This window comes from Trachinotus anak, unplaced genomic scaffold, assembly GCF_046630095.1.
Source record: "Trachinotus anak isolate AG129_WGS33_773 ecotype Australia unplaced genomic scaffold, CSIRO_AGI_Tana_v1 ptg000002l, whole genome shotgun sequence".
In the NCBI taxonomy this organism is placed as follows: domain Eukaryota; kingdom Metazoa; phylum Chordata; class Actinopteri; order Carangiformes; family Carangidae; genus Trachinotus; species Trachinotus anak.
The window spans coordinates 26,822,506-26,836,602 of NW_027273853.1; the positions used below are offsets into that span (position 1 = coordinate 26,822,506).

Consider the following 14,097-nt stretch of genomic DNA (forward strand, 5'->3'; position numbering starts at 1 on the left):
AATACAAGGCAGGCTGGATGGACTCATGTTGTTTACTGTCATCAACAAGTTGTATTTTAGATTCAGATTTTATGCACTGGATAATTGCATGAATAAGCAGGTGTGCACGTGTTCCTAATAAAGTCTTTGGTGAGGTGTACTGTATGTTGTCCTTTCTGTATTTATATTATATTATATCAAGACTTTAGAGGATACAAAACTTAATTAATTAATAATTAATTCTTTCCACTTCTGTATGTGTATAAACTTGCAACACTAATAGAAAAGTTAAAATAGCTGGTCACGAAAAAAAAGAGATTTTATATGCCTTTCCGGCAAATTGACGTGTTTGTTATGTTTTTATGACGGGGAAAAGTCCACTGCAGCCATAAAGCTGAACAGATAAGCAGAGAACAGAGACAAACAAGGATCAGTTCAGACAGGACGGACGGACGGCGACATGGAGAGGCTTCATCCACTCTTCACCATGAGGACGTCCCTCAGCTTTCTGCTCCTGATCCTGTTTCAAACGTCCACTGTGGCCGTCGCAGAGAGTGAGTACTGAACTCTTCTGCTTCAGCTTGTTTTATCTGACCGATGGTTTCACCTCACAGAAAATGATGGGCTCAGTAACCATGTGCTGGTACAAACTGTTCTGACTATTCACACTGTGTAAATGCAGGTAAATATTGTAAAAGTGGAATAAAACCAGAGGGAGAACTGAGGCGACTGAAAAAGGAAGAAGTTCAACATTGAAATAGCTTAGTGGAAAGCATTTGCATGGAGGCCAAAGAGATGAGGGGTGGAGGCCGATATTCTGAACACTGATGTTCAAAGTGCATTCTGATTATTTATCAATTGATCAATGAATTTATTTTAGTCAATTACAAAATTCTTGAATACCGAGCAGATGGTATCGTAATACATTTTTATAACAGACTATAATGTAGCTTTAAGCAGATATAAGTGCTTATTATGTATTTGTCAACAACTAAGTAAAGGATGATAATGACAATACAGTAAAACACACATAGATGTAATAATATAAAATGTCTTACAGAAGAAGTTGACAATCATTGTACATTAACATCTGTTTACACCTACATTATAGTGTGTTATAAAGCACTTAATACATGTGTATTTGTAAATGCAAAATGTAATTTTGTTGTATGACTCAGGCTAATAAAATAGTCACTGGTTCTTCTTGGTATTTAAATGTAGCACAGTGGAAGAAAACACAACTAAACTCAGGTATAACAACTGGGTATTTCAGTGGAAATGACAGATAAAGTCTAATAAAGTATTTTTGTAAATACTGGGTACTTAGTCTCAGAACTAGGAAACAAATGTGAAATTAGGGAAAATGGTGGACAAAAGCTGTTGAGGCAGACGATAGTTTAAAATGATGAAAGTAAATTCGTCTTCACATTGCTGTGGCAGAAACACCCTCCACGTCTCAGCGGATTATTGAACCTGTGTTTCCTCAACTTGTTGGCAGAAGAGTAAATGAGCGTTGTTGGAAAGTAACAAAGGGCATTTACTCAAGTCCTGTACTTAACTGCACTTTTGAGGTACTTGACTTAGTATTTTCATTTTCTGCTACTTTATACTTCCATTTCATTTCAGTTCAGAGGGAAATTTTTACTCCACTGCACTAATTTAATAAATGTAATTTCTTTGCAGATTCAGATTAATAACACATAGGATACCAACAAATACATTAGGATGTATTATTATGGATAAAGGTAGGATTTAATTGATCCTATTCACAAGCTACCCAGCAGTATAAATTAAAAAAAATTGCTCCACCTTTACCAGCTTCAATAGATACAAAAGTGATGTACACAATAATGCATCAGTAAAGTCTAACAAACTAAAACTGTAAATCAAGAATGTAATACACATTCCTCTGAAATGAGCAATTCTCTGTAGTAAGTAAGTATTTTCAGTACATTCTGATGCTAATTATAGTTCTTCCTAAATTATAGTGTAAGTCTTTCACTCCTAATCTTACCTCTTAAATCCACCCCACTAATATTGTTTTTGAATTTACACATTATGCAAATTCTAATTTCCACTTTTTAGAAAACTATGTTTGAAAATACTTTAGTGATGCCTTCAGTACACAATCAACTTTTTTCAGGTTTCCTGATAATTAATTAATTGTGACAGTTGTGATGTTCTTCTCTCCCAGGAATCTGTTCTGCTCCTGTATCTGTGCAGTTTCCAGAAAACAACTCAGTGGGTCAATTGATAACAAGTATCACTGTCAAATCAGGGGTGACCCTCACCTTCAGTCCTACCTCTGACAACCCCAACCCGTTTAGGCTCGAAGGAAACCAGCTGTTAGCTGCAAAAGTGTTTGACTATGAGGTACTGTAGAAGATGACTAATAGTGCCATCCAGATCCAAAAACCATATCCCAGTTTAGATCCTAAAATCTCTGAATGAACCTAACTGTTGAGCATGATCTTTGTTTTGTTAGCAGTCTGCAGAAAGTCCTGTAGCCTCTATCATCTGCACTGAGACAGCTACTGGCCTCAAGGTAACACTTCTGACATGTTAACCTGACATGAAAATGTGCACTGTACTAATTTAGATTTGAAAATTTTAACTCTGTAGTTTGTTTAAAAAAAATGACTGATTGTGTTGTTACGGCAGCATGGAGATAGAGTCACTGTATTAATGAGTAAGACATTGTCCTACAGAGAGACACTCAACACTGATGATGGGCCTGTTTGCAGATAGAAAGAAACAACATTAACAGCCCTTTTATACTTACAACTTGAAAGGCTTGAGGAGGTTGTAGGTTCTTGTTGAGGTTCTCCAGGTACCTCAGGAGCTTCTCCAAGGGCTTATGGTTTAAAGGGTGTTCAAACAGGTTGCACAGCTTCTAGGGGGTTCTCCAAATCCTTGAGGGGGTTCTATAGATGCCTGAGGAACCTGTACATATTCTTGAAGAGGTGGTAATGATTCTTCAAGAAGTTTTAAAAGATGTTGAGGAGGTTGCAGAAGTTCTTGAGAAGGTTAGTAAGTGGGGAGGTTGTACAGGTACTTGAAAATGGTTATCCAGGTGCAAGTGCTCGAGGTGATTCTACAGGTTGCTGAAAGGTTGTACAGACACTCCATGTGCTGAAGGAGTTTTTTGGGGTTCTTCAGGAGGTTCTCTGTGCTTTAAGAGGTTGTAGTATGCTTAAGGAGGTCATCCATGCATTTGAAGGTTGTAAATCTTTTAGAGGAGGTTGTAGAGGTAGTTGCAGAGGCTGTACAGGTTCTTGTCGAGGTTCTCCAGGTGCTTGAGGAGATCATACAGGTTCTTTAGGAGGTTATACAGATGCCTGAGGAGCCTGTACACATTCTTGAAAAATATGTAAAGGTGCTTGAGGAAGTTCTCCAGGTGCTAGAAGAGGTATTAAAGATTCTTGAGAAAGTTGTAAAGGTTCATAAGGAGGTTCTTCAGGTGCTTGGGGAGGGATCTATATGCTTGAGGAGCCTGTACAGGTTTTTGAAAAATGTTATACTAGTGTAGGGAGGTTCTTGAGATATTTGTAGCAGTTTTACAGGGTTTTTTTCAAAGATTGTAGAGGTTCATGGTGAAGTTTTAGGTTTTCTATTTGCCCCACAGTGCAAACTTCTCAGAGTCAGGCTCTTTGGAGGTCTGAATTCTGTGTCTTTGATTTATTCCATATTCATAACACTTAACATCATATAAGTTACATATAAATAATTAGATAATATCAGTAAAATGCATAATTTAAACATGTATTGTGTCTCTGTGTTTCCAGGAGAAGCTCACCATTGTTGTAATTTTGATCAATCTAAATGATAACCCTCCAGTCTTTGACAAGAACCCCTACCGTATCAGTGTCTACGAGGTAAGAGTCTGATAAATGCCTTTGATTAAACAGGAATTATTGTTAAAAATTATAGTTTTTTGGTTTGTTTGTTTTCTCTGTTATTTGGTCAATTCAAGCTAACCCACTACTATAGTAGATTTTTAAATCTGTATTCTACTTTTAAAAAAGCAACATACTTTACGTACCTTTTTGTCCCAGATGTCTCCTGTAGGAACATCCGTGGGCCACTTCGCTGCCACAGACTTAGACAAACCCAATCAGCTCTACTACAGACTGACATCTGAAGCTGTAAGACATCATGTTTACTTGTCTTTTGTTTGGATATTGGCTTCTAAGATGTGTTTAGCCTAGCTTAGCACACAGACTGCAGCTTATATTGCACTCTTAAGAGGCAGATCTTAACCGTTTTTATTGTTATGTTTAATTCTGCAGAACGAATTTGAACTGAGGTCACCTACCGACCCAGACCTCCTCGTTAAGACGCCTCTTGACTATGACAAAGTCAAAAATGTCCGTCTGGTATTGACCGCTCAGGTGAGTACTGCTCACTGCTGTTTCTAAACACTGATCTCTTTCTTCCATCTTGATGAAGTGTCTCACTCTCAGGAATGTTCTCTCAAATATCAGTTCAGACTGGGGCATCTATATGACACAACATGTTGAGGGAGTTATCCACAAGTTGTAGGGTTTGAGCCCCAGCTCCTCCTGTCCACATACTTTGTTGGGGAAGAGCTGAGCAACATCTTTATTTCACTATAACTGTAACTATAGGACCCTCAGAACATATTTTCTCAATCACCTTCTTATTATATGTGATGGGATCCCACATGAATATAAAATTGAAAGTAGAAGAGTAGTTTTGGTCGTTTCACATGAGAGATTTTGTGTATTTTTTGTTTTGTTACTGCTCTTCTCACTGGTTTGTAGAGGGTAATTATCATTTTGAAAAAGGAGGTCATGCATTTCTCTCCACTAAACTGGATTTGAATCAAAATCTAATGACAGTTGTGCCACTGTTTGCTTATGATGCCAGCACTGTCAATCAAATCTGATCAGCCCACACCCACACACTTCTGAAGAAGCAGATTAGCCAAGTTTTTTTTACTTTTACACCAACAATAACTAAGCTTTTCCCTCTAAAATACATTTTTATTACTACACATATTCTTGCATTCATATTAAATGTCATAAGGAAACACTTTAGGGGCTTTAAAATGAGAAAAGCCTCCGTTAAATATTTAGTCTCACTAAAGCTATACCTTGTGAGACTAGTTTCAGTCCAGTTTCTCAGACCTCTGCTGACTGTATTGTGCTGAAATAATCAGGTTTCAATTGTTTTGTTTTTTCTCCAGGACACACCGTTGACACCAACAGAGGGCGGGGATTCATTTACTGCCACCACTACCATCTTGGTCAACATCTTAGACAGCGACAACAGGCCGCCATGGTTCCAGCCCTGCACCATGCACGACGTGGGAGGGGCTATGATCTGCCAGAGCACCGGCTACACAGGCAGGGTCGTCCTAAACGAACAAGAGGTGCAGATCTTTAAAGTCCAGCATAAATACTGAACTGTATCAGCAAGCTCACTGACTACATGTTGGGTTGGACCACTTTGTGGTCAACCATGTCTAAAGCCGAAATGTTTCTACCTGTTCTGAACACTGGATTCTTCCCACTGCCTCCCTGAAGTGCAGTGGCCCTGAAAGCTCAACACAAGCCAATTTCAGAAAACACAGGCACATAGATTAACATGCAAATGAAGCCATCACTGTCATCAATTCAACAACAGAATCACAAAACTTAAACTGCAGTGTGCTGAGCTTTTAGGGCCACCGTACAGTGGGGATAAGAGTCTGTCCTCAGAGAAGTTTCATGGTGTTGGAAAGATGTTCATATGAAAAGTGACTAATGTGGTCATGTGAAGAATGAAAGAAGAGCTGGAGAGGGAACTTCAAATCAAACCCGTACTTTGACATCTTAATCAATCACTGTGTAAAGTATGCATGATTGTCACATTGTCCGTTTCTGGAAGTTGCTAAATTTTTCAGATCAGCTAGTAACAGATGCTTTTAGACAATATCACAAGCATGTTGTATGGATCAGACTGTGGCTCAATACAGCTTATAAATTGTGTTTCCACCTCTTCAACCACTCTATTAGATACTTGATGATGAGAGTGTTTTCTCTTCTGCAGACTGGAGTGTTACCGCTGAAACCAGGACCACTTTACGCCATTGATGGAGACTCTGGGATAAATGAGGAAATAACATACTCATTTTTGAGTGGTGAGCAGCTCGGATTCTAACAAACAAAAAGTGGTTTGTTTTTTCTGTCTGCCGTCGTAAGCTGTTGATTATTGGCAGATAGAAGCAGCTCAGCCTGTCTGTGTTTTAGGAAATAATGAGAATCTGTTTGAGATCAACGGAAACACGGGGAACATCAGCATGCTGAAGCCGGCCCACAAACTGGATTCAATCATTCTGACAGTGCTGGTAAATACAAAAAAGTTTCACATGCTTTTATTCAATGCTGCAACCAAATGGCCCTTTGAGTTTGTAATAGAGTGAACTGAGAGGGACAAGCTGTCGTAACATGTATACTAAACAAACAAAACACTGAATCATGTCCTCTGTCATACTTATATGATTATTATAATGTTTGAAATGACATGAAGAAGATTTTATATTCCATAATCAAATACACATGACACTTAGTCCAAGTAACCCTCATCAGTTTTCTATGTATAAAATGAATAATAGACAGCCCAACTCACATTGTCAAGCCTGCTTGAATTAGCATGAAAGTGCATTGTCTTACACATGAAAACAAACATTAAAGCAATTGCTTGTAAGATTTTATGGAGGCCAAGCAGTCAGGCCCCTCCAAATGGTCACAAGATAAATCTCAGGGGTCATGAGATTATTAGTGGGAGAGGAAAGAAAAAGCTAAATTCTGATACACACATTTATAATCATTTGATGGACTTTTTTCCCCTTTTTTTCTGTTTGGGAAAGTTTTGGACCTATTTGGGCGTCGAATGGTTATTTAAACAAAAAAGCATAAGTAGCCAGTACCTCAGAACTGTACTTGAGTACAGTACCTGTGTAAATGTACTTCCACCATTGTTCTCTGTGGTTAAAAACAAGAAAACCTCTCCTAGGCTGCCCAGAGGAGGAACAGTCATCAGTTTGCAACCACCACTGTCACAATCAGTGTTCAGGAGAAGAGCAACAATCCTCCACAGTTTCAGAGACCTCGCTACGAAGGCATCATCACTGCAGTGGGCTCCATGGCTATGGACCTGGAGGACAAGGACAAGCCGCTGCAGATCCTGGCCACAGACGATGACTACACTACCACTGGGGTAAAACACTGACTCCAGAGTCCATATATTGCTCAATTCAGTCAAGGTTTTCCAGTTTTCTGTCGACATGATGTGCAGCACTAACCCTTTCATTTCTGTTCAAACAGGGTATAAATCCCTACGTCACCTACTCCATTATTGGGAGCAGTGATTTCTCCATAATTGACGGCCGCTTATTCATGACTAAGCATCTCCCAGAGGACATATTATCCCTGCAAGTGAGTTAACAGATCTAATGGAAGTTAAAGTGACTGATTGATAAGTTATTTTCTTTTTTTAAGCATGTGACTTCATCTTTACACATCCAGGTGGTGGCAAATGACACGTCTAATGATGAATCAGCTACAGCTCAGCTCATGGTGGAGGTAAAAACAGGTAGGAACCACTAAAAACAAACCCTCTGGCTCTGATGCCTTTTGGTTTTAATCAATTTCAGGTTGACAATTGGCCTTTTTCCACCACAGACCTTTTCCAGGAGGGAGCACAAGAACATTTTTATAAAAGTTTACGAAAATGTACCTTAATTTCAACCAGAAGAACCAGGATGTAAATTTAGTGCCTGGGTATTGCCTCATAAGTGAGACTGAGACAAAGCCTGACCCTCCCCTGTCGATTGAGTTACCTTTTTGATTTGTGTATAAATGTACCATACACACACAGTCACACAGTCCTGTGGTTGGTCTGCTTGGATGTCACCACAAACCTCATCAGAGATCATTTGGATGTGGACAAAGACCTTTTCATCCAGTCTTAGCGCAGTTGTTTGAAAGCGTTTGGCAGCGTTTTCATCAGCTTAGCTAATACAGAAGGAACCAGCAAAGTCTGTTTAAACTACACAGAGGTAAAGGCGCATGTGCATGGGTTGAGCATGTTTCAACATGTACAAAAGGGTTGTGAAGCAGTATGACTCCACATCATGAACATTTACAGACGGGAAAAACAAGGAGATAAACTAGAAATAATAATGGAAACAAGTGAAGGCCTAATTTATCAAATGTTTATATGCTCAGTTTTTCAGTTGTGGGCACTCATCTTTCAAGGGATGAGATTTATTTGTTTCTTCTTGCGTGTGAGAATGTGCACTCTAGTGGTAGAAAAGGAGCATTACAGCAATCTAGCGCACAAGAAGCTCTCTGGAATGATGAGGGTTACACTGCCCTCTTCCTGTGGCATTTACTTCTGTTTTGTCGATGATCAAATTCAAATTGAACCATTTCTTTTTAATGTTGAATAATACAAATTGGTTTTATACTTCATCGGTTAATACAGCCTCGTCATTGTCATTGAAGTTTCTCTTCCTGGCCTTTTTACCTCGCTCCATGTTGCTGGCAACAGGTGTGCCTTTCAAAGCAAAGTTATTTAAAAGAAGAGGTTGAATTCCTGCACACTGTTCGCACTAATTTTATTACAGATACAGCATTTGCAAAGGTCAATTATAGTTGATTTGTAGTGTTTCTTTAAGTAAATGCTCTATAGCGTTATAGAGTGCGGGGTTCATTGCTTCTTCATTGCTTGCTTCATTGCACATTGCATTATGTGCAGTTGTGTGTATATATTGTGGTAAATTTGATATTTTCTTGTGTACGGGCTGAGGACTGAACTGTCACCAAACAAAGACACAGGAACCCAGTCAGCTAGCTAGAGTCTGTATTGTCAAGATTATTGGCTTTTTGAAGCCAAATCAAGGCAAAATTCACTTTGTGTCTGGTCTGAAGCACCTTTTTAGGTTCAGAGGAAACAGGGACGTGAGGTGAAACCACTATGCTTCAAAATATGCTCTCCTCCCAGGTTTAACCACCACAGGTTTGCCTCTAAGCACTACAGACATTATGACCACAACGGCCACAGCGGAATCCACCACCGACAGCAAGACAACTGAAGATATCGCGTCCACCACCAGCAGTGTTTCAACCACTAATCCTAGTATGACCAGTGAAGGAAGTGTCTCCACTGCCAGCACAGCTCAGCCTGCCACAGGTGGTCACACATTTTTCGCAGTAGCTTCTCTGTCATATAAAATATTGTCCCTTAAAGGGAAAGCGTAGGTAGCAACAAAGGTGAGAGTAATCATCCCCAGGATACCAAAACTTACCTTTCTCTAGTTAGTGTGAAATGGCAACCAGGCCAGAAGACACAATAATCCATTTCTAAGTTCATGTAAAGGTTCACTGCGGTCTTTAACATTTTCAAGAGCTGTCTAATTTGACCAGAAAAGGTGTCTTGTTGACATTCAAAGAGACCAACCACAAAGAGCAATGCTTTGTTGTGCAGTGATAGCACTTACTTCTGAAAAGTTTCAAACAGATTTAAACAGACTTACCTTAACTGAGTGACCTTTGTTCTTGCAGTGATCCTACCTTCTGGTGCCTATGGGTGGGTGGAAATGGCAGCACTTGGTGCGACCCTGGGTGCCCTGCTGCTTATCTGTCTGGTGGTCATTGGGGTGCTCGCCCATCGCCTGCGGAGGGATAAAGCAGACTGGAGAAAGATCTACGAAACCAACATGTTTCGAAGCTCTGTGAGTTCAGTTTGTTAACGTGTTCTGAGTAAGGGCGGGTACAAATGTTTTCTAAACCTCCAGACTCATCCGTGCCCCTTCCTGATTATTGCATACTTCGGTAAAGTGACATGCTTAAAGTGACATATCCCTATAATTACTACCGGTCAGGTTAGGAAGGAAAAAGAAAAGCTTGAAGTCTTAAATACCCAAACGCATTTTCCTCCTCTAATTTTGGAATTCATTAATATGGGGTTGAATGGGAAACTTTGGGGGGGCAGTATGTAGCCTTTGGGCGGCCAATTAACAATCACTGTTCTAGACTGTTAGCTTTGACTTCAAGAACACCATCTCATATGGATTTTAAATACAGCTTCTCTTTAATAAAAGCATAGTTTACCAGTAAAATTAGTGGGTTACTGTTGGGTAGGTGATAGAACAGGCAGTCCAGTAATAACTGAAATGGTGGTTTACCTCTGGACAAGAGGATTTATAATATACTTACCTAAAATAGCCAGAGACACATATTAGTATTCGCCATGCAGAGTCAGGCTGCAACCAATCAATCTCTTGTGTAATCAATGAGGTTGGCTACGGCTCAGGAGGTGTAACAGGTTGACTATTACCTATGAAGTTTGTGTTTCAACTGTGTTCTTAATTAAGAAATAAAATAGCAGAACATTTTTATATGTCTATAGAAAAACTCAAATTTCCCTGGATAAAAGTGCCAAATAAATGTAATGTTCACTGAGCATGGAAGACTTTTGCTCCCTGACTTACAGCTTAAGGGCAACAACTCAATCCAAGCTCCAGGAGTACTGTCAGACTCACAGTCTTAAAGATTAACTTTGAGAGCAAATGTCCATTAGAAGCCACATACAAATGCCCTTGTTTTCTTTCCCTGATTGTATTGTCTTTCCACAGCTGGGTCAAGGTGCAGGCGGTCCTAAGGAGGGCATCCAGTACACCAACGAGGCCTTCCAGAACGATGAAGACGATCAAAGCATGGGCTCTGGTGGCCCAGAGGGAGGGAGCAGAATGGCTGGCAGAGAGCCACGGAAAGCAATGGAGGACCACATGCGCACAGAGGCCATCATGAAGTCTTCAGCACCACTGCACACCCTCCTCCCCTCTGACAATACCAGCCAGGCGAGCTCAGACAAGTCTGACAGTGATCAAGAGGTGAAACCCATCCTGACTAAGGAGAGGCGCATTGAGGAGGGATACAAGTCGGTTTGGTTTAAGGAGGATATCGACCCCAACGCCAAGGAGGAGGTGGTTATCATCCCAGACAGCAGAGAGGACGACAGCGAGGAGGAAGACGCTGAACAGTCATCCAGCAGGAGGGAGGAGGGAGAATACGAAGACCCACCAGTAAAATCCCGGAAGGTCGTCTTTGGTGATGCAGATCTGGATAGTGGACTCGGGGTGAAGATGGGGGACTCAGCAGAGGACTCGGATGGTGATCAAGAACTGACCTCTGATCTGTGAGATGAGCGGAAAGACAAGGACAAGGCGGGAACCACCTATAATAAATTCTAATGATGATTTATCAGCTGTGAGTCCTTATCAGTCATGACAGAGGAACAGTGAAATAACACCAGGACTCAACACACCTTATGGAAAGAAAAAAAAAAAGCCACAAATTTCTTAATTTAGAACGTGTATGAATGTTTAGATTTGAAGTAAGTTTAACCTTTTACAGCATTTATTCTTTATGCAAATACTTTGTGTCATAAATATATAGTGGGAATACAGTAGTGGTAACAGCAGAAAATGTAGTTCTGTTTTTACCTTCCTCTTTCTAGTTTTATAACATTAGAGCTGCCAGTACACATGGTTTTCAACTGTAAGAGGAAAGGTTTGTGGAAAAAGACGGTATTTTGGGTTAATAAGTTACTGGCTGTATTTGTTGTTTAGTGTTGTATAAAACTAGAAATGCAGAGAGGAAAAGCAAATGATTAATAACAGAAACTTCTGCTGTTGCCATGTATGATAATAAAACCCTCCCTGCCGATACTGAAGACAGTAAAACATTATGACAGAATCAAACTCTGAACTTCCATTAAATAACTAACAGCAGTTAGCAGAAATGTTCGTCAGCAGTTTAATGAAAATAACTAACACATGTTGAACCAAACAACAGAAAAGTAATGTAAATAAGTCTGGTTATGTTTGTTTTGTTATTGTTGAGTTGTTAATGACGGCCTGAAGCTTGACATTAATTAAAGCAAGATTGTTATAAACATAAAAATTAATGTGGTGTTTACGAGAAAGTCCAACCTCCAGATAGTGACACCAACAGGCTGGAGCCGGTACTGCACAGAAACAACAACAACAACACGTGTCAGTGTTTGACATTTGATTTTACTTAAATTAAAAAAAATGTACAACACATTTTAACAACAAATGTCATTTCATTTAAAAACTTTACACCTATTTGTACAATGACGCCATTTTATAAAACCCTTACATCTGATACATACAACAGGTCAACAGCACTTATGAAACTTCAAAAAAAAATGAAACCACAAACAAAGGAAGACCAGGAGTTAAAAACGTTCAGTTAATGCACCAAACAAAAAGTTTAAATGAGGCAATATGGCATTAACGACTGGTGTCTATATTGCAAAAAGGAACACGTTAACATTTTAACAAGCAAAAAAAAATTAAAACTGCTTAAGATTTGGCAATGAAAGAGCTTTGCCCTGATCACAACAAAAACTGACAGTGAGATTACTCATTAAACTGTGTTTGTTTGTTTTTTTATTAAAATTTTGATACAACTCCAGAAGAAACTACTTTCTTTAAAGCGGCTGTTTTATTTGGGGAAGACAATTTTTAATCATCTATTTTAGCTTTAGTGTGAAGTTGATTGAGCTAAAAAGACACCGGCCCTCATTTTGGATGGTTTGGTTTTGGTCAAAAGAAAACATTTGTAACAAGTTAATTACAATTGCATCTGCAAATATTAGTCAATAATTGATTAAGAAAATTAATCAGCAACTATTTTGATAAGCAACTAATAATTTGTCCATTTCAAGCAAATATGTCAAACATTCAATAGTTCCAAGTTCTCAAATATGTGGATTTTCAGAGTTTTATTCGTCTTACATTATAGTGAAGTAAATCATTTTTGGGTTTTGGACTGTTGGTCGGATAAAACAAGACCTATGATGCCATCACCTTGTACGTGTGGAAATATCTTCTTATGTTTTGTAGACCAAACAATTAACTGACTAACCTCGAAAATAGCTGGAACATTATTCAATAATGAAAATAAATGTCAGTCAATTGTTAAAGTGAATTTGACATGAAATAAAAGTTATAAATGCTGGTGTTTCAGCTTTCAGAATAACCGAAAAATACAGTTAGAGAGCAGCGGTATTAGGAATAGATGATGATTTTGCAGATTTGTCAACTTTAAAAAGCCTGAAAGATTTCATAGAGATAAAAAAACAAAAAAACAATAATCTTGCTATCAAATTAACCAAAAATACATGTTTAAAAATGTTTACAGCATTTGAAAAGTAAGATCTAAAGTATATTAAATACATTTCTGTCCAAAATCAAAAGTAGTTTTCACATCCTAGTGCTTCATTTAGATCACCTTGACAGCAGTGTGAAAGCAACAATTTGTGTGACCATAGTTCTGTTTTTTTCAATCCAGGACAGTCGCTGGCTCCGTACAAAGTAAAAAAAAAAAAAAAAAGCTTAAGGGAAAATAAAAAGAAAAAAAAAAAAAAAAAAATCTATATTTTAGCTACTGTAGCTTTAGCCAATTAGCTTTACAATAGGCAAGCAATAATAAGCATCATTTTAAAACAGGAGCTAAATAGAAAGGAAAAAACTTCAATATCCAAAAGCTACCTGAACTGTGATTAGAAAAAAAACGTGCACTTCAAACTACTGTGTTGTTTTAAATTGTTTAGCTTTAGCTTATTAGCTTTGACCGTAGAATATTTAAAACAGCAGTTAAAAAGATCAGGAAAAAAAAAACTTAAATATTTCAGCTTTTTTAAAGCCTCTTAGCTTATTGGCTAAGAAAGACAGAAAAACCTTGCACTTGAAGTCACTGTGTTGTTTTGAATTGTTTAGCTTTAGCTGATTAGTTTTGAGCTGGGAGAGAAGCTAAAGTTGAAACAAAAAGTTTTTTTGATTTAGCTTCTAGATTGTAAAAAAAAAACCTTAACTTTTAAAAATTAAGCTAAACAAAATAATTAGACAAAACTTCAATATTACAGGTTGTATCTGTTTTGCTAGTGTTAACTTATGAGCTTTTAGCCAAGATAATAAGAAAAAAACTAAGAAGCTGAGATTAATTTTCTGGTTTACATTAAATGTTGCACAGAAAATGGTTGTAAAACATTCATATAGAATACAAACAGTCTCTTGCC

General features: G+C 38.4%; 1 protein-coding gene across 4 annotated transcripts; it reads left to right on the top strand.

The window, feature by feature from the left end:
* Positions 1-383: 383 nt before the first annotated feature.
* On the top strand, positions 384-12,350 carry cdhr5b (cadherin-related family member 5b). Of its 4 annotated transcripts, XM_071458760.1 has the most exons (16): positions 384-533; positions 2,174-2,352; positions 2,468-2,524; positions 3,765-3,854; positions 4,035-4,124; positions 4,269-4,370; positions 5,189-5,374; positions 6,034-6,124; positions 6,234-6,331; positions 7,000-7,203; positions 7,311-7,421; positions 7,512-7,578; positions 8,992-9,016; positions 9,074-9,180; positions 9,552-9,721; positions 10,625-12,350. In XM_071458760.1, exons 1-16 carry the CDS (start codon positions 440-442, stop codon positions 11,189-11,191), a joined length of 2,238 nt encoding a protein of 745 aa, XP_071314861.1. In that variant the 5' UTR covers positions 384-439; the 3' UTR covers positions 11,192-12,350. The 4 variants fall into 4 exon arrangements, with proteins under 4 accessions (XP_071314861.1, XP_071314843.1, XP_071314852.1 ...); XM_071458742.1 differs by having other exon boundaries at positions 8,992-9,180; XM_071458751.1 differs by having other exon boundaries at positions 8,992-9,139; positions 9,550-9,721.
* The last annotated feature ends 1,747 nt before the right edge of the window (positions 12,351-14,097 follow it).